Source organism: Gouania willdenowi, chromosome 4, assembly GCF_900634775.1.
Source record: "Gouania willdenowi chromosome 4, fGouWil2.1, whole genome shotgun sequence".
Taxonomy (NCBI): domain Eukaryota; kingdom Metazoa; phylum Chordata; class Actinopteri; order Blenniiformes; family Gobiesocidae; genus Gouania; species Gouania willdenowi.
In genome coordinates, this window is record NC_041047.1 from 15,014,138 (window position 1) to 15,039,670 (window position 25,533).

Sequence of the window (25,533 nt, forward strand, 5' to 3'; positions counted from 1 at the left end):
GGATGTGGAGTCACGTAAACTAATGCACATAGGTGTTCATTCTTACAGTGATTTCTTGGTTTTTTTTTGGTTGTTGTTTTTTGCCAGACAAGGAGGAATGTGATTCTCTTGACACCATGTTTGTTTTAGTTTGTTCCCGGTATTCCAATTTTGACATTAATACTTTTTTTTTTTGAGTAAATGATGTTCAATTCATGGATCTATGAGGCATACAGCACAATTTTATGTCGTACAAGAATGATCAGGGGTAACAGCTTTACTTACAATTTAAAAATAGCTACCATCACTAAAGCAATGATTCTCAACTGGTGGGTCACGGACCGTTGGTCAAAAATAAATAAATACTTAATGTCTCTCATGTTGGACTGCACAGGAACATATATAGATTTATGTTTTAAACAAAGATTTTGAATGTGTGTTTTCAACAGCTATTTTTTAAAAACTAAATTTGGTTGGTTGAATTCTAACAAAAAAAAGTGGGTCATAATTTAATGACAGTGGCAAAATGTGGGTCCCAAGGTGAGACCAGTTGAGAACCCCTGATCTAAAAGTCTGTACCAAGAATTTGTTTCTTTTTTGTGATTTTTTTTTTCTGTTTGAGAAAGCTTTAGCAGTGTAAAGCTAAGAAACCAGCATCATACATCACACTACTGGGGCACTAACTTCAACAAGTTAAGCTGGAGTTAGCATCTACTTTGACTTTAAATGTCACAAAAGACATATTCATTTTTGTATGGATTTAATTATATATACAACAAATAACTTTCCATGTGTCATCTAGTGACATTTGTAGCCCTTTCTTCATCTTGAGATATGTAGAGGGACCGTGGGCTACTCTGGCTAATGTATTATTCACCCTTCATTGATGTGTAACTAAAGCCGACAGTTTTGAAGGAGTGGGGTGTCACCAATTACCCCCCACAAAACCACTAACTACAGTCACACATAAACTCTCTGTCATGCGTGCAAGTACACACACACACACACACACACACACATGCACGCACACACACAGTAGCACAAGGCCACCAGGCACCCATTGATTAATGTGGTGACACACAGCTCAAGTTTGTGCACACACATTTTTCAGTATTGAAGGCTTGAATTTCCAGTTGACATGTGTGAATGTGTGTGACACATAAGGTCATTGGGGGCGGGGGGGAAAGAGGGGGGGAACGCGGGCATTAGGAATGGTCACTGAAAAATTGCAGTGATGCCAAGTAAACCAAAGGCTATGGGCTTTTTGTCAAAACAAAGTGTCTTTATTTGAGTATCATAACTTGATTTTAATGTGCTTTATTATAGAACCTGGTTTCTTCAAATTCTTGGTTACTCAAAAGCCCTTTTAGCATCAAGAATCATAAAACATAATTACATCTACTGTAGTTTGTGTAAAAAAAAAAAAACAGCAGTTTGAGTTTGACAATGTTGAAACTTGTTACCCATCTTCCTCTTTTACTTAGAAATAAACCTTCATTTAGATGTACCCAAATGTGTTAACTTTTTTTTTTAATAGCAAAACTAAAAGTATCTCCTACCTGCCCGCTTGGCTTATTGTGGCACTTATAACAATGCCTTTGGCCAACTTAGCAAGTTAAAAAATAACAACCCCTGTGTTTATGCCTAAGCTCACCCATTAGCACATGTGTTCAGCCATGACCCATTCAGCTTTTGGCCTGTGGCAATAAAATCTGAAGGGGATAAGCAAGTATGAGGTGCAATTTTATATTTTTCTCCAAATGTAGACTTGGCAAACAAGATGCACCAAAAATATCATCTTATTTCCATCCAGCTCATGCAAAAACTTTACCTTTTGCACACAAAAAAAAGCAAGCTGGACCACTACCACTAGGTGGTCTATCTGATCTAGGTTGGGTTGGTAAGGCTCTAACTGCTGGGTGGGGATCAGCACCAACCTGATTAGTCACTGGCCTTGACCCTGAGTGAGCCAGTGGAGAAGAAATATGAATGAATCCCAGAGGCTGCTGGGCAGTAAATTTGACTAAAGGAATAATGTTTATGGGATTTGAACTTCACCACACAAGGCTACAGCTGAATGGGTTCTCAGACAGAATGGTGGCTTCAACATTAAAAGGAAAGGAAAATACTTTCGGACATGATTTACTGATTGGTAATTCCAGCAATTTCAAAGCACGAACACACGTGAATAGGTTTTTTTTTTTTCTCTCTCTAAAGTCATGCACATGGATAAATGACCTACACCTACAGCAAGAAATAAAACCCAAAAATGGATTAAGAATGCTTTTCAAACCTCTGTCTTGTCACTGGTCAGAGAATAGTTATATAGTAAGTCAACAATGTGTATCTGCAGTTTTTACCAAGTCACCAACAAGCCCCTGTTCATAACACCTTTTGCAAAACAATAAATCATGTATGAGGTAAGTCTGCAAAGCTGCTTGGTGAAAGATGTTCATATTTTACCAACCTGAAACCTCTTGTAGTGTTTATACAGATTGTCTTCCGCATCAAATTACTGCCAAGGCTCAACACATCCAGTGCTGCTTAGATGTTGGGTTAATGAACAGTTGAGGAATTGCTCAGACAGATGGAGATGGAAATTGATTTTTTTTAAGTGTTGCCTCATTATCCAATGTGGGGTACTTTATCTAATACCACAGAAACACAATACCAGACAATGTTGGTTGTGTAACGTCAAGGTTATGTGGGTGATAGTTTGTTGTGTGCATATATTAAAATGGGGGTCGGAGGTCTGGGATTGTCTGGAAGCAGGGCCATTAGTGAGGGACTAATTAGGAAAGACCAAGTGCTCTCCAGTACCAGTTCAAGCTCGGACTCATAAATAAGTAAGTGCAAGGGCTGCTTGGCCGCTTATTACCAAAGCGTGAAAAAAGGGTGTGAATCCCAGAAGGCAAAAACCCAATCTGCTTTCAAGGAAGGATCTATTGGCAGCAAACCTGTCTATCTTGGTGGCATTGATTGATAGAAGGCCAAATTGAATCCCTAATCATCACCAACCTTTTAGTTCCTGCACTACTGGGAATTAATAGAGGCCAAAAGTGGCACAAGTGCAACGCCCCCACACACATAGACACATTTTTCTTCTGTGCAGTGCTCATTTGACCACCCCCATCTGGCCGGGGGGTTACCTAACCCTTGTGTGTGTTCTTGCTTGCACTTTCATGTCTCGAGCAATTGTTTTTACACTTTAAGCTGTTTGTCTATGTATCTAAGACCCAGATTCCTCATGTAACTTATACTTGGACACCATCTTGCACCTAAACTGGCATATTGAGTTACAATCCTCTGAAGAAATCTACTCTCTTCACTTGTAACCATTCCCTTTTTACTAATCTTCTGTATTGTTTGAGTTGACAGGCAATGTTTTGAAGAAAAAGAAAAAAAAGAGGGAAAAGAGCCCAGGGCGAGCCTGAGATGTTTAAAGAGCGATATGTGTCAGACATGTCTCGGATGTGTTAATCTTCTACTCTTTTTAAAATATTTTGCCTCTAATTTGCGTGACACACGACCCTTTTTCATTACAAGGCAAAGTCGATAATGTGTAATGTATTTCACCGACACAATTTGTTTGTTTACATTTATTAAATGAGCACAAGATATTCTGTATCTCTCATTGGCAGACTAAGAGAATAAAAGAAAATAGAGCAATAAACATACATGGCGTAAAACATGCTTAAAGCAGACCAAAATCAAAAGCCTAAAAGCAAGGTAAGAATGGGGACAAGGTGGGGTTTTCGAAGAAAAAAAAACTATATTATTAGAAGAAGTCAAATGTAGAAAAATCTTAAGGATTTTGGACCACAATCAATCTGTGATGCAATCAGACATTCTCAAATATTACGAATTGATAAGTACATTGAAGAACCTTAAAGTTCAACTTGCCTTTGGCACTCTAAAAATACAAAGTCTCTAAAATGATATCATGATAATGGTCTACTTTAACAGGGCTTTAGAATCCATGGTTATTAATAGATAAACAGGTATTAAAACCACACTCTTTATCTATTAGCATGCTTGAAATCACATCTCCAAATCCGTGTTTAATCACTTGCACTGTTTGTCACTTTTTGAACGCTATTTTCTTTTTGCCTCTGCCACTGGATATTTTCAGCTAGAAAAATGAATAAAAGGCTTATTAGTCTGTGAGAAACTGTGTTGGAATACGAAGAATTCATAGCTCAAATAGCACACATGGACTACTTTCTTTTTTTTTTACCCACAACCATTAAAATCTGTGTAAAGCAGAAATAAATGTGTGTTATGAGTTTGTCACACCACAGAAACGTGTCATTGACCACTGAGCCAAATTTGAAAGATGAAAAAAAAATGCTAAGTATATAAAATTAGGTCTCAAAATCATGGAATGCCTGAATCCGGGTATGTGCATCTCTCCCGGGTAGTCAGAACTGTGTCCGTTAGAGGTGAAACACACAATCGTGGTGCAAAAAAAGTGCAGTTTTCATGTTAAACGTGGCACGAGTCCGACTATGTGGTTTGTTTTCGGCTAGAGGCCGAGGAAGTTTGGTGTGCTTCAGTAGGACGGTCGGGTTTATGCTAATGATTTCTGACCCACCCATTAAATCCTGAACACAGCAATTTGAAACACAGTTTGTGAAGCCGAGCTCCACAATTAAATTATAAATGGTTGAATGACTTTTTACATGTTTTAAGGAAGACATTTATGACCTATTTAATGTGTTTAGAATAAAATGGCTGAATTTGCTTTACATGGTCTTTAAAGAAGAAGGAGACTGATGGCAATCAATGCCCTTTTTGACAGACGAGGAAACAAATGTCACGCTGCTACAGCTAAAGGAACTAAACATCATCAAAAAAGATGAAAAATGTTTTAGTCGTTATCAGCTACTTTTGTTTTGTAAAGGATACAGCACTATACCAATCGAGACACTATCAGGGCTTGGTTTTCTCTCCAGCATGTATAGTCAGTCAAGACGAAAGGTCCTTAATCGACTTGTGAGCATAGCTCAATAGCTGTGTGCACGTGAAAGCACTGACGGATCATTCCGGTGATATCGGAGAATGCCGTTTAAACTGTCACCTGATAATCTCATTGAACGGGACTTGTCGCAATCATTTAAAAAAAAAAAAAAAAGATGGAGACCTCTCAGATAACATAAAGGCCGGGGGAGCATGCGTGTACATGCACAAGATACACAGATTGAAGCTGAGTATTAGTGAAAGGAGCTGGTGGAATGTAGTGGATCTTCTTTCATGACTGATATCCTATAAACTAGAGGAAGTCGAATGGTGTGAAAGTAAAGACATGGATGGTAGGATAATGGCAAAGTTCCAAATCAGCAAATTACAGTTTCAGAACCAACAACTTTGAAACCTACCAACTGCTTCTCTATTATTCAACCCTATACATTCCTTAAGTTTTTCTTTTTTTCAATCTGCCTACCTGTCTTCTCTCTGTCATCGTTCCCGTGTGCTCAATGCAGTTGACCTTGGCTGTGGAAAACCTCTGGTCTATAAACCTGCTTCGCTCAACACATTTTGAAATTAACTGGCAAGGCAATAAACAAGTCTACGGATTTTTTTTTTTAGCATTTCTCGCTTTTCTCACCTTTCTCTCTGCTCTCTGTCTCTTTTGTTGGAGGATTTTGTAAAACATGAAAGAGCACTTTTGACATATGAAGCACTGGGTGAGATTGAATTACCATATGTACATTTCAACAGCAAAAAATATGCACTCTAGCAAAAAAGAAGAATTAAAATCTACTGTCTACTTTTCCATCCATTCATGAAAAAGGTACAAGAAAGTTCAGAAACCCAGCATAAACTTTCAAAGATGTCTTTACAGTTTGATCATTAATCTCTTCACTCTTCCTTCATCCACACACACAGACAGTATATAGGTTTAAAATACACATCAACAAAATACTGCATTTCTGTGGAGACAAATCAGATTTCTTTTTTTTTTTTTTTTTTTAAGTCTTTGTAGTGTCTGGATGTCTCCTACTAACTCTTCTCCTCTTGATCCTGAGCACCCCCGCTGCTCCCTTAGGATAAAGAGAAAGGGGACTGATCGATTGACTCGGACAGAAATGAAATGAATGGAACCAGCTGATAGAATCATTAGCAGAGGAGTGAATCAATGTGGATGTGGACTCGCCCTAAGAGATGAAAGAGTGGACACTTAATGAGTGGTTTGTGTGCATGTGTATTGGGTGAAGATAATGTGCATATATATGACTGTGTGATTCAGAAAATGGCACCATTCATGTGTGTTAAGTGTGTTTGTAAGTAGAAATGTCAGAAGGAATTTCTATAGGGGTGAGAAAAAAGAAGCTATTTAGGGTCTGGCTTGACACAGAGGGAGGTGGTCAACCATATAGTATTTAACGCTTTTATTTTAACCACTGTACATAGCCCTCTACTTTATGTTAAAACCAAAAATCTAAAAAAATAATAATAACAAATAATATATTCATTATGAAACAGTTACAGTTCATATCTACATTTCTTCATACAGTGAATAGCTTGTGATTGAGATAATTTTTAAATAACATATTGTTACCAATAGAATATTTCATCTGATAAATTATGTCCTCTTCATTTCTAAGGCTACATTCAAACAATTACAGATTTTGTTTTCAAAATAAAAGTACTTATACTGTAAATGCTGCATCCATGCAAGTTGTTGTAGCTATACTCAACAAGTGCTGTGATGTTGCCATAGAATACACAGAAACATAAGAAATACATGCACCTCGAGCCCTTTAATCAATCATTTCTACCTGTACACCAGGGTTTCTCGTTGTTCAGGAAAGCCCTTGTAGGGCTTGTTGTTTTGTGCTTCCCTAATTCAACACAACTGAACATGATTAATAGCCAGTTATCAGGCCTTCAGGAGAGCCTGATGATTACACATTATTCATTAGATACAGGGATGTTGAAGCAGGGAGACACTTAAAACATGCACGGCCAGAGTAGTCCATATAGCTCTTCAGAACGAGGAATGAGAAACCTTGCTGTACACTGTCAACAGAGCATGCTGGTAGCCTATCTTAGCACACATCAGATACATGTCTGGTACTGCCTAGACAGTAACATCCATTCCTACGGCTCATTTACAGAGAGGTTTCTAGGCTGTAAAAGGAAGCTGCGTACACATGTTAGATCTGGTTTGTTAGGCCAAAGTCATTGGTCTTCTTTGGCAGGTTAATTTAAGATATGATGAGGTTTTATCTTTTGATAATTTGATGATTATTCCAAAGTTATGGTGCAGGACAATTATCAATCAATTATCAAATTTGGTGGAAATATGTTTAGAAACTCACTTTTTACCTGCTTAATCTAGCATTGAGTGTGTTGGTTCCTTTGGGGGTTTTTTTTGCTTGTATCGAAAAGGAGGTATACATTTTAATAGATCACTTCTCCGTTTGTGACATCTCGGTGTACTACTGAAACCACCCTGTTGTCACGTGTCGGATGTGACACGTAGACACCTTTTTGTTGTTGTCAACTAGCGACCAAATGGTTAGGTGCTGATTGCCTGTGAAGATACAGTAGATGCCAAAGTTAACCCCTTCCCATTTGTTCCCATTGATTGCCTTCTTGACTTGTTTACTTTTAAAAGTGCTATTCTAAACCTTTTGACCAAGCTCTCTGTGTCCTTGAAGACAGTTTGTTAAACTTAAACATCGAAGTGTCTCCGAGACTCACTTTTTTGCTTCCGCTGCAGAAGATAGTATATGAAAAAGCACCAATGACTTTTAGAATATTTAAATATCTTCACAAAAGGTCATGAATGGTAAATGCTCCAACACTAAAGGCACAAACATACTCGGGCGTACACCCGCAAAGTGGAGTCCGCACGGACTCTTCGCTGAGTATGCGGAGCCAATTAAATGCTGAGATTTTTATGACCACGCGGACTTCTCCGCGTAGTTGGTGTCACACTAAACACTGCTCAGAATTGTATCGACTCGCATTAAATGTAACACCGACCTGCATTTCACCCTCCTGGTGAAACAGAGCAGGATAGGTGAACACGAGCTTAGAGGAGAGACTGACAGACGAGCTATGACACTTGCCTTTAAAACACGTCCCAGGAGTACAAGGACTACAGAGAAGCGCTAAGAATCATGGGACATGTAGGATTTTAATGAAAACTACTATGTGGTGGTGCACCCAAGTATTTAAGCTCTGAGGAGAGCGGACAATCTGCGCTGAGTCTGTTTACTTAGATTTTTTAAACTTAGGGTGCATTCAAACCGGTAAATCCTAGAGCTGTTAAAATGGTCTAGGATTCATTGACCAGTGTGAACACTCAAAGTCTAAAACGGATCAAGCAAGCAAATACTTTGATAGTTTTACGCAGTCAGTGCATTTTCAATCAAAGTCTAGAGTGGTTGGGGTGTGCTATGAACAAAACCATGCTTATCTTGGACCAAACATAGAATGTATCAAAGAAGACATACTGCTAATTCATTGTAGACGTGAAGAAGAACCATCTACAGGAAGAAATTGGTGCTGAATTCCTCGTCATATTGCCTGCTGTTCATGTAGGATAGCGTCTTGTGATACTATCAACTAGTGTGCGCACTAAAGTAACACCAAAACCCCCAAAAGCACAACAACTTGTACCGTAGTTGTTCCATTGTTAAATGCTGTAAAAAAAAAAGAGGGCAGCATTTACACCTTTTCCACCCATTTTGACCAATCGATGATAGTGCTGAACACTTTAGAACAGAAACTCTTCCCCAAGTAAATATCTCAGCGCCGATCTGTGCAATGCTGTAAATTACAGTGGATATTTGAGCCCATCACATCAGTCATGACTTCAGTTTAGCCTTTGATGTAGTGCCTATCATCACACATAGACTGGCCCAGGATAGCTGTTAGAAAATTAGCAAAAGCTGTTGCTCTTGAACAGAACAAGGCCTGAAGCGAAGTTATCTGCCCTAAAAAGTCTCACTATTAAGCTTCCCGCCATGGTTAAAGTCAACAAAGAATTTTCCTTTTCCATTTCAGCCATTTCTCTTTTCTTAAATTTAACAAGCCCAGGAAAACTCTGAAAGCAGGTAACGTGCTCTTTCTTTCCCCCTAAGGGCACACTGTAGTACAGCTGGGTCCATTCTTAAGACACATGTAACAGGCCCTCTTTAGACAAAAATCAAAGATGTTTTTCTGCTGCGTTGGCAAAAAAGATTGTAACAAGACTTAGTAGCTTGTAAAAAGCTATAATCAACCAGAAAAAGAAGTCTCCACTTCAAAGCTCTGTCCTTTTAAACTTTTTTTTGGCCTCACCTCTGTTTGTTCAAGCATCTGTCATGTAAAGGTCTGAGTATAAAGGCAAACAATGCAACTTTGCTTATTTCTAAAGAGAAGTCATATTTTACAGTAGGTCACTGATCCAGTCTGTTGCAGTGCTGCTGATCGGCCATGTTTGTCTAAGTATTTGTGCGTCGATGAGCTGTGGAAAGTTGCACAGCTGGCCTATTGAAACAGCCGACTGTTATGTATGTTTAATCACTACTGAAGTAATACAACTCTGGGTGTTTGGTAGTTTTTGTTGCCTTGGTGAGTTCAACTCATGAGTTCACATAATGTGGGCTCAGAATGGGTAAAAAGCACTGTGTCAGGAAAAGATTCCAAGCTCTTATTAGAAAATTGGACAGCATCCAACTCTCACACATAAATACTGTAAAAAGTAATGGCACGTATTTAATAACATACATTTTGTCATAAATAAAGGGTACCTGTTCTAGTCTTTTTCACAAGATCAATTGTGTTTTATATATTTACAATAAACCAAAGATGTGCACATTCCTCTAAAAAAAAAATAAATGAATAAACTTTTCTGAACATCTTTTTTCTTAAAATGCAAGGAATGGGGAGCGGCTATTGTGCGGTACCTCCTTTTCTTCTTTATTCATATTTTTGTAGTGCTTTTCTACATGTTTTCTTTAATAATGTTTTAATTTGATACTACAGACAACACAATGGTGTGTGTCGGAGGTACATTTGACGTGCCTGGAATTATCATTGCAACGTGTGCATTAGAGCAGAAATATATACCGTATATACCCCTCATTTTATTTCATTGTGTGTGTGTGTGTGTGTGTGTCTCTCTTGTTTCTGCTTGACTGGCCCTCAACAGCAGCAGTGTGTCTGTGTGTGGTGACTGGGGCTCAGACCCATTCCCCCTCCCCTGCTTGCTTTAACTGTCGGTGTCAAAGACAAGCCACCCCACAAGGCCACTCTGTCGAATGCCAGGACAGACAAAACACTCATGTGCTGTATCCAAAGGGGCCATATGTGAGAAACCATATAACACTTAAGCCACAAATCCTCCCAAAAAAACACATTAGTGCATTTTGAAGTCAAGCACAGTAAAAACACTTTGTATTTTTAATGACATAAATATTTTTGCCCTGTTTAATTATTGAATGGTATCGTTTTTTTTTTGAAGAATTTACAAAAATATCCAATAGTTGACACCAGCCATTAATTTACTGTTAATTCATTCATGAACTCTCCTACACTACACCAATTTACTTCTTGTGTTTACTTTTTCTCTTTTTGATCTTCAATTAATATTTTTTTCAATATTTACATTTGTCTTTTGATATTAAAATTTGTGAAGCCTGTTTATATATTAGTTTTTACTTATATTAAAAATTTATTGTGCATTTTTCTTTTCCTCATAATCTTCTAAGTGTCTATTTGCCTTTATTGAAAGGGGAGGAGCTCTCGTACAAGCCCATTGGGCTTCGCTCCCTCTTTGCACCTTAAATGTTTGTTTTTTTATGTGTGCTAAATAAATAAATGAAAAAAAAAAAAAATGAACTGAACTGAAGTGTCAAGAAACACTGCCAACTACCGTCTGAAACTATGTTTATTTAAACTTTTTTCTATGTAAAGGACTAAGAAGAGATTTAACAACATAAAAATAGTCACAATAAATTCTTAGAACTAATATTTCACTGCAGTCTTCATCCCCCGCAGATTAATCTGGTGTTTTTCTTTAGATTGTAAAGCCCTAAATAAATACAGTGAAGCAGACATGGTGACATTCTATGAGTCAGACACATTTTCATCTTCAGGAAAACTTGCCCCTTCAGTACAAGAGAAGATATATCCGCTTTGACAACATTCCTATTTTTAATCACGGTAGCCTTATTCTCATCCTCCTCCATTATGTATCAAGGTTCCAGCAGGGCCTGGCTGCAGCTTCTGTATATGTGAAATTCCAACCGAGTGAATCTTTCCATGGCGCCATCTGAGCCATGAGGGCATTGGCTCCCTCGTTGCATTTGTAAAGTCTATCGACTCTACTTTGTACCCTTTGGTCCCTGATCTAAACCAACTCACCACCTACAGACCACTTGGCCTTGTCAGCCTACCCCGACGCTCATAATATGTCGTCATCCTCTCCTTCGCATATTTTCATGAACGCATTACGCCAATCAGGACCTAAGTCAGAGTACATCTGTTCAACATGGCTGCAGCCTAGCAGATGACCTACAGCGTGGCTGGGTTGAGGTTGATGTACTTGAAATACTGAATGGGTGATGGACTGGCACAGTTGTTCTCTCTTATGCGTATTTACACTGGCTTTAATCACTCACACATGACAGAACAATGATTCTGATTTATATATATATATATATATATATAAAATTTTCTTGTCAATAATATACAAATTGAAAACAAAATAAAACTAACAATACTGACCCATAATAATAATAATAATAATAATAATAATAATAATAATAATAACAATTAGATAATAATAACAGAAAAAGCATCAGTCATTGATTTAGGGGGAATAGATAAATATATCATGTGAATTGGTAATTGCTTGAGGCTATAACAACGGCTAGGTTAGGGATGTGGCAGGGAATCAAACCTTAAACTAGTGGTTGTGAAGAGGCTGCAGAGAACTGATTTGCACAATCAATAAAGAAGCGCATTAATTGAGACTTTCATTGCTTATTGTGGTGTGGCTTTGAATCTTTGCATGTATGCAATATACATATAATAGACTTTGTATAGCTTTTATTTGATAGATAGATAGATAGATAGATAGATAGATAGATAGACATTTTGTAAATGTTGTTCTACGTGTACCTGTATATTAGTGAAACTCCAATTTTATTGTTTTGCACAACACAAATGTTGCTAATTTGTTTACATTTATTGTTTTAGTGTGAACATTGTTCCGATAGATAGATAGATAGATAGATAGATAGATAGATAGATAGACATTTTGTAAATTTTGCTCTAAATATTAATACAGTGAAACTGTTTTTATTCTATTTTATTGTTTTGTACAACACAAATGTTGCTTTTTCAATATTTATTTTGTGTGGATATTATTCAGATAGATAGATAGATAGATAGATAGATAGATTTTTCTTTTGTTAATTCGTTTCCATGTCTCCACTTGTCTTTGAATGCACCGTGTCATAGCCACAGAGCAGTCACTAATACGTCTTTTTGTTGCTTCAATTGTAACCTCTGATACGTTTACTGAGTAATTTGCCTTTGAATGTTGTTTAAAAAGAGCTCCAGGAGCAAAGTTTGACCGCGCAGCTTCACTCCAAAGCCGGGCTGAGGCCACACAGACTGATGGTACGTTCGGGCGTCACGACTGGTGATTTAGGGCCTCGTTTTACCTTCACCGGCCTTATTTTACTCTGTCGAGGAGCAGGGTTAATGGCGATCAAAAGATAAAGATACTGCTAGGATTTGAGATCCTGTAGTAGTTTTTTTTCCTTCTTTTTCTTAATATATATGATTATTTAAAAACTAATAATAATAATTTAATAATAATTATTATTATTTTGATAATAATAACAATATAATTTTAATAAAATGCAAAACACTAACTCAAGAAACAATAGGATGTCCCTCCACCAAGTCCTACATGAGAAAGTAGACAAGGAACCTAAACCTAAAGTTTACGTGGCACGTGTTTTAAATTAGTAAGAAAATAGTTTACACATAAGTTTTCACTTGTCCTAAATTCCCCGTGCGCCTTGCTCATTGTTTTAGGTTTCTTTCCTTTTCTTCTTCTTTTTTTTTTTTTTTATTCCTAATTGACTTTTTTTTTTGTTTGTTTTTAATTTATGAGACGTTTCATATAACTACCACCAACTGGAAAGGGTTTGATATTAAAATAAAATGGCGCACAACAGCGGCCTGGGAACCTCTCCATGTTAGAGAAAGAGCAAATATAAAGCAGGACGGACAGTTTGGTGATAAATGTGCCAATTAAAACACAGGAAAGCTACCGGAGAGGTGTGATCTCACCCACATAAACATACACTACGAATAGTTTGCTTGTTCCTCAATCACTACACGGAATTTACAGGGGTGAAGAAGAAAAAAAAAATGTTTTATACAGTACTTTAGATGGGAATTATTTGGAGTTGGAGCTGCAGTGACCTCCAAACTGAACTTTTTTTTTTTTTTTTTTTTTTTAACATTCTGAACAAAAACTATCATTTAGATCTAAATATTGTGCGTTTTAAACAACAGGGAATCGTTTTCATTGAACAATGGAATGTGGATATATAGGATCCATCGGTAAAATCCAAACCATGTCGCGCTGCATGGGCGCATTGCGCTGCCCCTGTCCTACATATCACCCATGGGGGCCCTTGGGTCTTATTCAACCCCCTTTTCACTGCTTCCTGCTTCCATCACAAGTAATTTACACCGAAGGATAAGCAAACCGCCTGTGCGCCACTGAGGACTGTCATCGACGCAATTTGTCTCCTCTGTGCATCGAGACCAGCTGAAAAAGTTCAGCAGACAGGGTCCTCTTTACAACGAGTGGGATTATATACAGGGCTGCAAAACAATAGCCTCCCAGTCAGATATGATAAATATTAGCTTATAACTGTCTGTGATAGAGGAAAACAAGATTCAAATAATAGAAAACGAATTATATGTATCAAAACACACAAGAAACTTTGTTGTGTTAATAATATATAAAACATAGGCTACATTGTTTCTACAGTTAATGATAGAAATAACACAAATATATTTTAGATGCTGTTGAAAAGCACTCAAGTTAATGAGATCAAATAAAATTGTGAACGTTTCAAACTAAACTCACAACTCGTGCGCGTAAAGTTACCATCACTACACTAATAGAAACGCGTGTTAAAAAGTCCCGTTTCCATTCAGAGATCGGGTTTACGCGGAAAAGAAAGCGACCAGAAAGGAAGGAAGAAGGAGTAGAAGAAGAAAAAACTAAACATGAATACATTAGTGTCGTTTCCGTGCATGGTTTGACCCGGAGACCCGCAGAGACGCACCGTGCGCCCCGGGGGAGCAGCTCCTCACCACGGGCCGTTCGATACACACACACTCACTATAAACTAGGATATATCTCTAAAAAAGAAAAATCCCCTCTCTGTCTGTACATCATCCTGCTGTATTACAGGCTTAGCTAAACTCTTGGGTCAGTTTAATGTGTCACTTTTAAAACAGACGAGGATCGCTCAGACAAAGAAGGAAGAAAGGAAGAATCAACATCGAGGCAGATTTTTTGCAAACTTGGTGTTGTAGTGAGGAAACACCCCAGGTCTCTTTGCCTAAATCACTTCTCTGTGTTACTCTTCGTTTTTCCCCCTTAAACTGCACAGCGATCCATTCAAACCATATGTTTAAAAGCCAGGGGTTCCCAGCTGGGGTCCGCTGACCTACAGGGGTCACCGGGAGCGACCCGGGAGGTCTCCGGGTAAATAAAGAAAGTACAGTTTGGCTCAGGAAGCATGGCTATGAATGGCTGATTCTCGTCAAAGATTTCAGAGTAAAGAAGTCACTTTCGAGTTACAATTGTGATTGTTACTGACTTCAGTCGTCTGTTATCTGCCTGTATTCACTAAACAACAGGCCTTATCAGATAAGCTTTACACTGTGTGCACCATCGTTTTCCCGTCTGGTCCTGGAAACTCATCCAAACAGAGCTTTTTCTACTGGGAAAAGTAAGTTTAAGATGCATTCAAAAAGTTTGATCTTTATTTATCTATTTTTTAAAAAAAAAAAATAAGAAGGAGGAATACGTTTTAAAGTTTACTTTTGGGGCTTTTAGTACCTTTTTCATATAATCTTGTTTAACAGTGAGCACAATAAACGTCATTTACAAGTATCTGCCTTTGTCTTGGGTATATTTAGTTTTTTACTGTGCCACCTGGATGCTTTAACCTTTGACATAAAATAGCACAACAATCTCCATTAGACATTCTACATCTACACATGTATTTTACTTGTACTGGGGGGAAGAACGAGTGAGCAACATATGAATAAAATACGCTCACTGAGCCAGTGGCCCACTTGTCCTATTTTCCTACTGGCAGCTAGAGCCCCAGCCTTCCCAGTTTCAGCTTTAGGCCTAACTTCAACCTTATTTCCCACCAAAGTTCGCTTTTATTCTAAACATCCTCTGTAGGCCTACTGCAATAAATGAAATAATTAACAGGGAAGTGGGTTACTAGCTCACAGGGAAGGGAAGGATGGGATTTCTTATTGATTTTACGCACTGCAAATATTTACACTTCGCTAAAACAGATGGCCTGAAAATTGGGCTGGCATTAAAACTAAAACTGTAAATAAACAATCAATGCTACATCAACAAGAAACTCAAGCTGATAAAGAAAAAAGTAGATATAGATACACTTTGAATATACGTGCAGCACAATTTTTTTTTTTTTTTTTTACAACTAATGTAAAATATTTAGTCATTTTTAAATTATTGGAAAAATAAGACACAGTATCGTGATGTTTTTCAACTTTTGGGGAGATCTTGAAATAGTTGAAAAGTCATGTATCCAGATGTCCAAAAAGGCCACACACTGACACTCACACATGCCTAAAATACGCAGCGCCGACCCTGAGAGTGACTGAAGGGAAAGTGTCTGCGGGGGAGCGCAGACTCCCCAAAGAGATATACAGTGTGGAGCTAATTTCTTCTTAAGTGGAGAAGAAAGCTTCCACAGCTGACAATACCTGACGTTAAACAGGAATACACAACTGGCATTGAAATGGATGAGCTTTTTCCTTCGGCGCATAACAATTGTGTATTAAAGCCCGTGTCCCGACCACAGCGCATGGCTGCGTAAAGCCAATAATACCATTAAAGGATGGGAAGAAAACAAAGCTTTGATTGGAACAAAAAAAAAGAGGAAGATTTAGAGGAGATTGGCGCTGTGGTGTCCAATAAAGGAGGTATGGGTGCTGGTTGGCACGGTGAGGGGGGGGATAATACACATTTGAGAAGCCAAAAATCAACTAAAGAGTGTCTATCTTACCTTCAACAGCAGACACCATGGGCAGCAAGAGGCTGCATAAAAGCAGAAAGTAATCCATTGTCATAAAGCAGTCAGGTCGGACATGTAAATAGAGCCACGGCAGGGAGAGAGTGAGGGTGAACACAATCCTGGGTATTCCAGCACCACCCGAGTCTCTTCCTGAGTCCCAGCTGTGTCAATCCTCCACCATTCAGTCAATACGCACCAGGTGACAGTTCCGAGGAAATAACACCCTGTTATGATACGTGTGACACAGGCAGCCTTTATCCAATAAAAAAAAAACGCCTTATTATAGCAGCCAAAAGGCGCAAAGGCGGCCGCAAGTGTCCCAGCTATGAGCGAACCAGTTCAAAACAGGTAGTCCAGTAAAAGGGGGGCCACCATCCGAAGGGTATTCCCAGCAAATCCTCCTTTTTTGTTGTTGTTGTTGTTGAGGGGATTAATATGGAATAAAAATCGTCCCCCAAGACTTTCCCTTCAGTCAGTGGAGAGCCAGAGATGGCAGCACTGGTGTCACAATCACGGTGCGGCGTCCCATGAAGGCATGTAGGGTACGATCATACGCGTCCACGAGCCAGAAGTGCTGAGTATTTTATTCCCGATAAGAAACAACCACGCTGGATATATTTATTCCCTGAGCGAAAATTGTGAAGAAGACCTGGGTCGGTGCGTAACACGCGTCTGCTTCGCTCGAATTGTGCGCTGGAATGAAGCACGAGCACTAGAGAGAGAGAGAGGGAGAGAGAGAGAGAGAGAGAGAGAGAGAGAGGGAGAGAGAAAGAGAGAGAGAGGAGTGGTTTCAGTGGAAGCAGCTGCACCAGGAAAATGTCCATACCTTGACAATCATTTAGTCTCACATTTATTATAAAATAAAATATCTGTCTGTTTAAAACAAAAATGCCTTTGTGCTTTATGAAAGGGGAGCAGTTGGTTTGCTTTTTCCTTTCAGACTTTATTGTAGTAAACTATACGAATCCAAATAAGAACCAAGAACCTGCTTTCATAAAAAAAAACAGTTAATACTGTGACAGGAATTGCCAAGTCAAAGGTAAATAACGCAAAAGTGTCACATCTGCGATTTTATTTATCCATTCATTTGATTTTCCTTCAGTGTATTGCTTGGCTTTTCCCTCTCAGAGACAGTATTTGTGCATGTTTGAAGCCATGGACGCACAGCGCCCCCCACGGGTCACTTCTGTTATCATTAAACAAAGCAAAACAACTTTCAAAAAAGTTATTTATTTATTTATTTATTTAATTATTTATATGTAGTCCTTAGAGCAGTGTTTTTCAACATTGTGGTCGTGACCCCATGTGGAATCGCCTGGTAATAAAATGAGGTCGCCTGAAATGTCTGGTTACGAAAACATTTAATAAAAATAAATAAATAAATACTGATTGAAAATATATATTTTTATTTAATTTTTAATCTTTAATTTTAAGTTATTTTGTTTTTTATGGATTTATTTTGCACAGTAAAAAAAAAAATATATCACAGAAATAAATCGATAGAGCAGGAAGGTCAAAAAGCTTAAATAAATATTATAATTTTTTAAAATAAAACACCACACACAATGTCAAACAACTGTATTCTATACTTTCACTTTTTCAATTATAAAGATTGTTTTACGGGGAAAAAAAGTATAAAAATATCTTAGCTTGTGCATCTTGTCACTTTGTGCACAAACACTGGCTACTCGTATTTGTAACAAACATGATTTTTTTAAAAAAAAAAAAAAACCTCATTTTAGAGAAGAAAAAAAAAAGTTTCTGGCGTCGCCAGAAAATTGTGATATAAAAATGGGGTCAAGACAAAAAAAAACCCTGCCTTAGAGCTTGTAAATGTCAAGCAAAGTCATCAGAAAACACACTTTGGAAGCCATGACACAGCCTATACTTTGTGTGAATGAACGTGGCGTTTGTTCCATCCGATGTGATTTCAGGACAAAACGAGTGAAAGTAAAAAAGCAAGTCTAACATTATATTTTGATAGGAGTGCACAGAAAGCATGTGGCAATGCTCCCAATCATTTATTTTGGATATGTTAGTAAAACAAACGTATAGTGCAGAGCAGCTTTTTCTTGTTGACCTGTGCCAAACACTAAACAGCACACCACTTGAAATTTACTGCTTGTCATTTGATGAAATATTTGCCCCGTTTAATCAAAAATGGAGCCTACATTGAGTTTTAAACTTTGTTATGTTGCTGGTCTCTACTTGCATAATTTATCGTTATATCTTTAAATAAACAGACGAGGTGGGAATCTGTAGACAGAGAGGTTTACAACAGAGGTTCTCAACTTGTGGGTCGCGGACCTGTACTGGGTAGGTCACGGACAGCTGATCAAAAATAATTAAATATTTATTGTCTCATGTTTAACTTGTCTTTTATTTTGAAAAGGCATGCTGTGAAATGCATGTTGCACAGGAAAATAAATAGATTTATGTTTTAGATAAATTTGATATGTGTGTATTTTCAACAGCTATTTTTGAAAAACTAAATTTGGTTGGTTGAATTCTAAAAAAAAGTGGGTCGCAATTTATTGAGCATGGCAAAATTTGTGTCCCAGGGTGCGACGGGTTGAGAAGCCCTGATTTACAACATTTCCGTCCGATTTACACTGCTTTTATTGCATAAAAATGGTCAAACTTATCAACCGTAACACAAAGCTATGAAGCTAATCAATGAAATTCCAAAGTAATACAACATTTAGTCTGAAAACAATCAGAGTTTATGACACTTATTGGATCTTTTTTAGTTTTACGATTCCTAAAAGTACTTAAAAGCTAAAAACAGTCATTTGGTTTCGATAGCAAAAAAAACAAACTAAACTGATGTCACTTTATTCATCATCAATCTTAATCAATCAAAAAATAAATAAAACACAAATTGAATTGCATTTTTACATTTGGAAAGAGTTGAGATTAAGTTACAAAAATAGTTTTTAGGCAAAATGGGATTCTTGGTCGCTTACAAAGTGCAACAAAACAATACTTGTTTCAAACATTATTTAGTTTTATTTTGCTTACTCCACCAATAAGAAATGACCCGAACAGTAAATGGAGCAGCATTTGTAACTGAAATGTCGTGCACAGAAACATGCTGAAGGTGTTTTATGAGGAAACTGTGAAATGTTTCAGTGAAGCCAAATGACCTGTCATTGTTCCTGTAAAGCTGTAGATTGCACGTCATAGCCTTAGAATCACACAGAGGCAAATCACCACATGGTCGACATCATGTATTGGTATGTTTGTTTTGCCACTCTCAAAGGGAAGGTAATCAGGTTTAAAGTGCACCATTCAGAAGGTTTGGTTCTTCAAAGGTTAAATTCTTAAAGAAATTTTCATTCAGAAGTTAGTACGGTAATATATTTATTCAGATTTTTCTCGCTCCTACACTTTCTAAAACATACACATTCCCTACTTTCAATCCCAAACTCTATATTTTGGAGCTTTTTCTTCCTTTTCTCCTTTTGACATTTTATAAATAACATCCATTATATTTTGTTAGACATTTTCTAACACATATTGTTATTCTTGTGAATGCAGCACAGCCATTACACCAGAAACAACAATTTTACAGAATGAATGGAAAACGTTATAAAACTTAAACCTAGAAACGACACATTTGCAGCACGTCATGCAAACAGTTGTTACTCTTTTTCTACCCTTTTGATTATTGTTGCTGTGGTTTGGTATCATAGCAGCTCAGCATGTGGGATAACAGCATTTGGAAATCCTAAAAATATCACATCCACAAGATGGGAAAGGAGTCTGCACTTTCTCCAGCCTGAGGAAAAGCTTCACGTTGCATTAACATTCATAGCCACGCTTCTTTTTCCTACTATAATGGAGGATCAAATACAGTTACGAGGAAGGTACAAATGTCTCTCTGCTTGGTAAAAGAAAAAAAAAAGTGTTAGGCATGTTGTTTATTTGGTTTTTCATATTATCTTAAATGCTCCTGATCTTGGTTTGCTTTACTGGTAGATGAACTTCAAAAATACAAAATTAAAAGACTTTCACAGAGTGACATATCGTCCAATGGTTGAAAATATCTAACGTAGCTTCCAAGAAGACTCATAATATCTTTTTTCTTGATGAAATCTGAAGAATGCTGATCTTTTTTTATTTATTTATTTTTTATTCTTTGGTGATCTAACCGACACCATTGATGGTTTCTTTCAGAAGATCAGAAAGCAAAAACATTGGTCTCCAATATTTGGGGAAAAAATATACTGTATAGTCTTTTTAAGATGATCTGATCCCCCTCATAACTGTTTGCCAATGTGAGAAATAAACGTGTCAAACCATAAATATAGGCTTGATATAAACCAACACACTTAGGGAGCGTGGGCTTTTTCCAAATGTCTGAAATGCCTACATTAATAAATCCAGGTCCCTTTTACTGTATTAACAGCTATGGTGGGATTTTTATAAAGTGTATGGAGCACATTTATTTTTCTACATTTTATTGGGTGTGTCATTTGGGTCCATGATTGAGAGTTTTCCTACTACTGAATGTTGGCAGTTAAACATGTATATACAGGCTTGATGCTGCACAATTACCTAATGACCAACAGGTCAAAAGGTGGAACTCAGAGATATAGACTTTCTAATAGACAATGCACTGACTATTTCTCTCTGGGACATTTACTGAAGTCATTATAACCTGGAATGCAAAACATAGATTTGCCTTTAATGCAACCCCGATAACTTTAAGCTGATATTTGAGCTCTCTGAAATCAAACTGTGAGTATTAATTCTTTGTTTAGTCAGTTTCTGCTTCAACTTAAGTCCAAAGTATGTTTCAAAGTGTTTCAAGATATAACATCTTGAAAGTGTGTTTGGAGATAAAAACACAAGACGAGTCACGGACACAAGGGAACGGTGGACCAAGTGCTCCTCAGAGTGTCACCACAACACCTGGCACGCATTAGAAACTCAATAAGCAAAGTGGCAGACATTTTACTGCCATATGGAAATCTCTCAAGCTTACACCTACTGCGCTCTACGCCAGACCATTGCTAACCTCATCCATCCTTTCTCCCCCTCATCTCGTGCTAGGATATTGGTGTCTCTACTTTCTCTCCTCATTGACACACAAATATGAGAGGAAAACACATTTCGTGACTCACCGTGAGGTTCCCCCTCACTTCCTCCCTCTCAAATCACATGCTTGGATGCAAACGCAAACACACACCGTCACTCCTACTAGCATGCGTTACACTATTGGAGTCACACGTGCACACGCCCTGTATGGCTCTTGTGTCTGGGTATGGTCTAATGGCAGCACTAATGTGATGTGAGTGTGAGAGGATCGCTTTACTCAGGCAATATTAGGGGAACGGTGAGCTGTTGTAATGCTAGTGTCTTTTGATGTGTGTGAGCATGTGTGTCGATGCACTTGAATGTGTGCATGTTGGGGGGCGGGGAGGGTGTGGGGGCGGGATGCAGAAAAGCAACATATACTTGTAGTACTGGTGAAGTAGGAGCCCTTAATGGTTGGCTCTGGAGAATCTCACAAAAGCTCAAAGCTGGAATGTAGAGAGGAGAATGGAAGTGTGTGTGTGTGTGTGTGAGACTTGGGGGGGGTGTTGTGTCAGAGTGGGGGTCTAATCCTCCAAGCCTTCAACACTGACCCAGCATTTAACACAGATTCACAAATGCAATCCATACGGAACTCCCTCCAGACCACCATCATCCTCCTCATGCACGCAGCAGCACACCTCCATCTCCATTCTGTCGCAGTAAATCACCCCCTCTTTGCCACCCCGCTAGCCTCCTCTTCCCTTACCAATACTTCAACAAGCGAGTGGAGGTAGACATGGGAACAAGTGGTCAAAAATGGTCCAAAAGTGGCAAAAACAATGCAAGAAAAGAGTGAAAAGTGACTAAAATGGACCGAAAGCAGTTAAAAGTGGCCAAGAAAATGGGCAAATAAAGAGGAACAAGGTTGTATGTAATGGCAAAAGGTAGATTAAATGAGCAAAATGTGGCAAACAATGGTGAAAAAGGGCAAAAATGTGGAACAAAAATAGGCAAAATGTAGGGGAAAAAGGAAACAAGTTTGGGCAAAAGTTAGTTTATTTGGATGAAAAAGGGGTCAACAATTTAAAGAAAGGACAAACATTGGATAAAAGTTTCAAAAAGAAAAAGAAAAATGGACAAAAAATAGGAAAAAAGGATATTTATTGGCAAAAGTTAGCTAAAATCTGAAAAAAGTGTCCAAACTTTTTGAAAAGGTGCAAAAATGGGACAAGGTAAGTTGGCCAAAGGAAAAAGTTAAAATGTCCCCCTTTTAAGATTTTCTTGGGAAATAATAATTCAAATTAAGACATAAAGAGCCACATGTTGAGCATCACTGACTTAATAATAGCTTTTACATGGTGTCGTTGATAATGTAATGAGCTGGTTTGGACAGAAAATACCAGGGCAGATTTTTGGTCCCAGTCCACCGCTCCACTCTGTCTATGCTGAGTATCCATCACCTTTCACCATGTTCTTTACCTAGCTTGGAGAAGATATACTTCACTGTCTCAGCTGAGCGCAGATTTATGACTCAAGCTCCCATCACCCTGACCCTGCTGTCTGTGCGCCGACAGACACACCGACAGGGAGGCATTTAGGCAGACAGGCAGTCAAATACACGTATGAGTATCACGGTGTCATGCAGGCAGACACACGCATAGCTGACAAACAGCCTGAGCATGAAAATTACACGCTGTGAAGACAAAAAAACCGAGAGAAACAACCTTTCACCACTGTGACGGGACTACGTAGAAAACATGCAGTGGTTTGACAAGGTACGTGGCAGGATACTACAGGAAAAGGTGAATGGGGTAAAAAAAAAAAAAGGTTACACCAATTGGAGTTCAATTTCTTGCAACTAGTAACAAATAAAACACATATAAAGGCAATTGTTGCAAAAGTGAAAGAAAAAGACAAATGTACAATATTTTCACATGAGCAAACATCAGTATTGTTTGATATAGGAGAAGAACAGGAGGAAACCTGGGTGATCATCTGCATCCTTATTATGATGGATTTAGTAAAAATGTAACCATTTCAAGCAGAGGTGTCAAACTCATTTCAGATTTTATGCAGGAAAATTTGTGATTCCAACATTATTGTGCCCAAGTTTGCACTTGTACGCATACATAAAATACTAAATATATAAGAAACCGACAATATCCAAACAATAAGTGACAGAAATCTGTCCCAACAGGGTCTTCACTTTAAATGTCCTAGATTTGTGACCAATTCCTACTTAATTAAGGAAAATGTTATGTAATAATTTTAAAAGATTAAACGATTTTGGAATCTTTTTGAGTTTTTTTTTTTTCAACAGTTTAACATTAAAAATAACTGCCATCATGCGATATAAGCAACGGGGAAAACTGTGTGCCCTGCAAATATTGTTGAGTTTCATTTACACAATTATTCATGCTTTCTCTGTCATTTCGGCTGAATCAGTTACTCCAAAGGGCCGGATTAGGCCCCCGGGCCTTGAGTTTGAGACATCTGACTTGGAGAAATCATAAAGTCCAAATCACCCAGGCCAGTTAGACTGAGAACTATAGATAAGAAAGCATACGCTCCGAAAAACCAGCAGGAAAAGAACGAGATCTATCCCCCAGCTGCTCTAAACCTATAGCAGCATAACTCTGAGTCTTAACTACACAAATTATCCTAAAAGTAATAATTAACACTTTTCGTAAAAGAAGAAAACGGTAATTGTCGCCATCCCAAACTCTGTATCTCTTTATATGTTGTTCTGATTCCACTGTTTTTTTGGTTATTCATTCATCTAATTTTATTACTGCACTGTTTTATTTTATTTATTTGTTTATATTTTAGGACAACAGATATCATGTGATATCTTTTCTTCTTGTCTGTCTTTATATTATTCATTTGTAATTTAAATCAGGCTTTTTCAGATTAGACTTTACAGAATATTTTTATACTCTGTTGATTTTGATTGAACTCATGTTGATTGATGGCACACTGTAGTATAAATTATAGAAGAATGCTTGAATGGCAACAAAGGGATTTTGACATTAAAGTTGTCTTTAATTAAGCAATCTGACTTTGTATGAGATAATCTAATAGTAACTTCAGGTGAACTAATGATCAAAGACATTTGGTGTCGACATCAAATGTGAGTTCTAAACAGAGGTGTGAAGAGTACTGATACAGTATATCCTACTCAAGTAGAAATACTGTTTCTTGAAGTACAAGTACAGTCATAAGTCATACATAAGATAATCAAGTTCAAGTAAAAAGTAGCTCAATTAAATAGTACTCAAAGTAAAAGTACTACTACTTTACTAGTTACTTTCACCCCCCACATTTATTTATGTTAATAAATCTTGCCACGGTTCCCTTGCTTACAGTAAACATCTAATGTATAAACTTAAACAAGAAAAGACAAGATCTTGCACAATTGGAGCTTCATTTATTTTCCAAAAAGGCATCTGTATAAAAAAAAAGGTTCATCAAAATGTACAATTCTTTTAAAAATAAAATAACAGCAATTAATTTAATAAAAAAATAAAACAAATTCTCAAGCTCCAAGTATCGCTACATTCATGAACTCTAAAACTGAGAGAAAACAGTAACCGGCATGCAATACTGGTGTGGCGCCGTGCATTATGTTTAACCTGGTTGCTTGGCTACGATGCATTTGATTGTTGTCTGGTCATATCATTTTTTTGTAGTTTCACAATGTCCGTTGATCATTTTAAAACAAAGAATAATAATTTACTCAGTAACGGTTGGGTGTAGAAATGTAACAAATTACTTTACTTCTTTTAAAACATACTTAAGTACAAGTAAAATTACTGTTCATAAGTAACAATAAAAGCAACTAAATGACAGTAACGTGAGTAATTGTATTTCGCTACTTTCACCTCTGGTACTGAAAAACTTCTTTCAAAACTAAAACCTAAAAACATTGAAAAATGTTTTACATCTATAATAGAAAGTTTCCAAGCATTTCTTCATTACATAAATATACTTTTTTAAGAATAGGCAAAATAGGCCACTACAGTTTTTTGTGTGGTAGTTATTTTTGAATAGAAAGCAGGATAGAAAGACAAGGAAGGTTCTCCAGCCAACAGAGTCTCTTAAATGGTTCACAGGTTCTTCTCATTGGTACAATCGCAAAATTACTGTTTTCCATGTATTCATATTCTTCTCCTCATCAACTTGTTTTTGCTTTGCTATCTGCAATGTT

At 37.5% G+C, this 25,533-nt stretch overlaps 1 protein-coding gene across 6 annotated transcripts in view; it reads right to left on the bottom strand.

Moving 5' to 3' along the window:
* Positions 1 to 17,009, bottom strand: part of ephb3b (eph receptor B3b) — a 58,578-nt gene extending 41,569 nt beyond the window's left edge. For all 6 annotated transcript variants that reach the window (XM_028444256.1, XM_028444253.1, XM_028444252.1 and 3 more), the window contains exon 1: positions 16,296 to 17,009. In XM_028444256.1, coding sequence (XP_028300057.1) covers positions 16,296 to 16,359 — 64 coding nt within the window. In that variant the 5' untranslated portion in view covers positions 16,360 to 17,009. The remainder of the gene's footprint in view (positions 1 to 16,295) is intronic.
* Between the last annotated feature and the right edge of the window lie 8,524 nt (positions 17,010 to 25,533).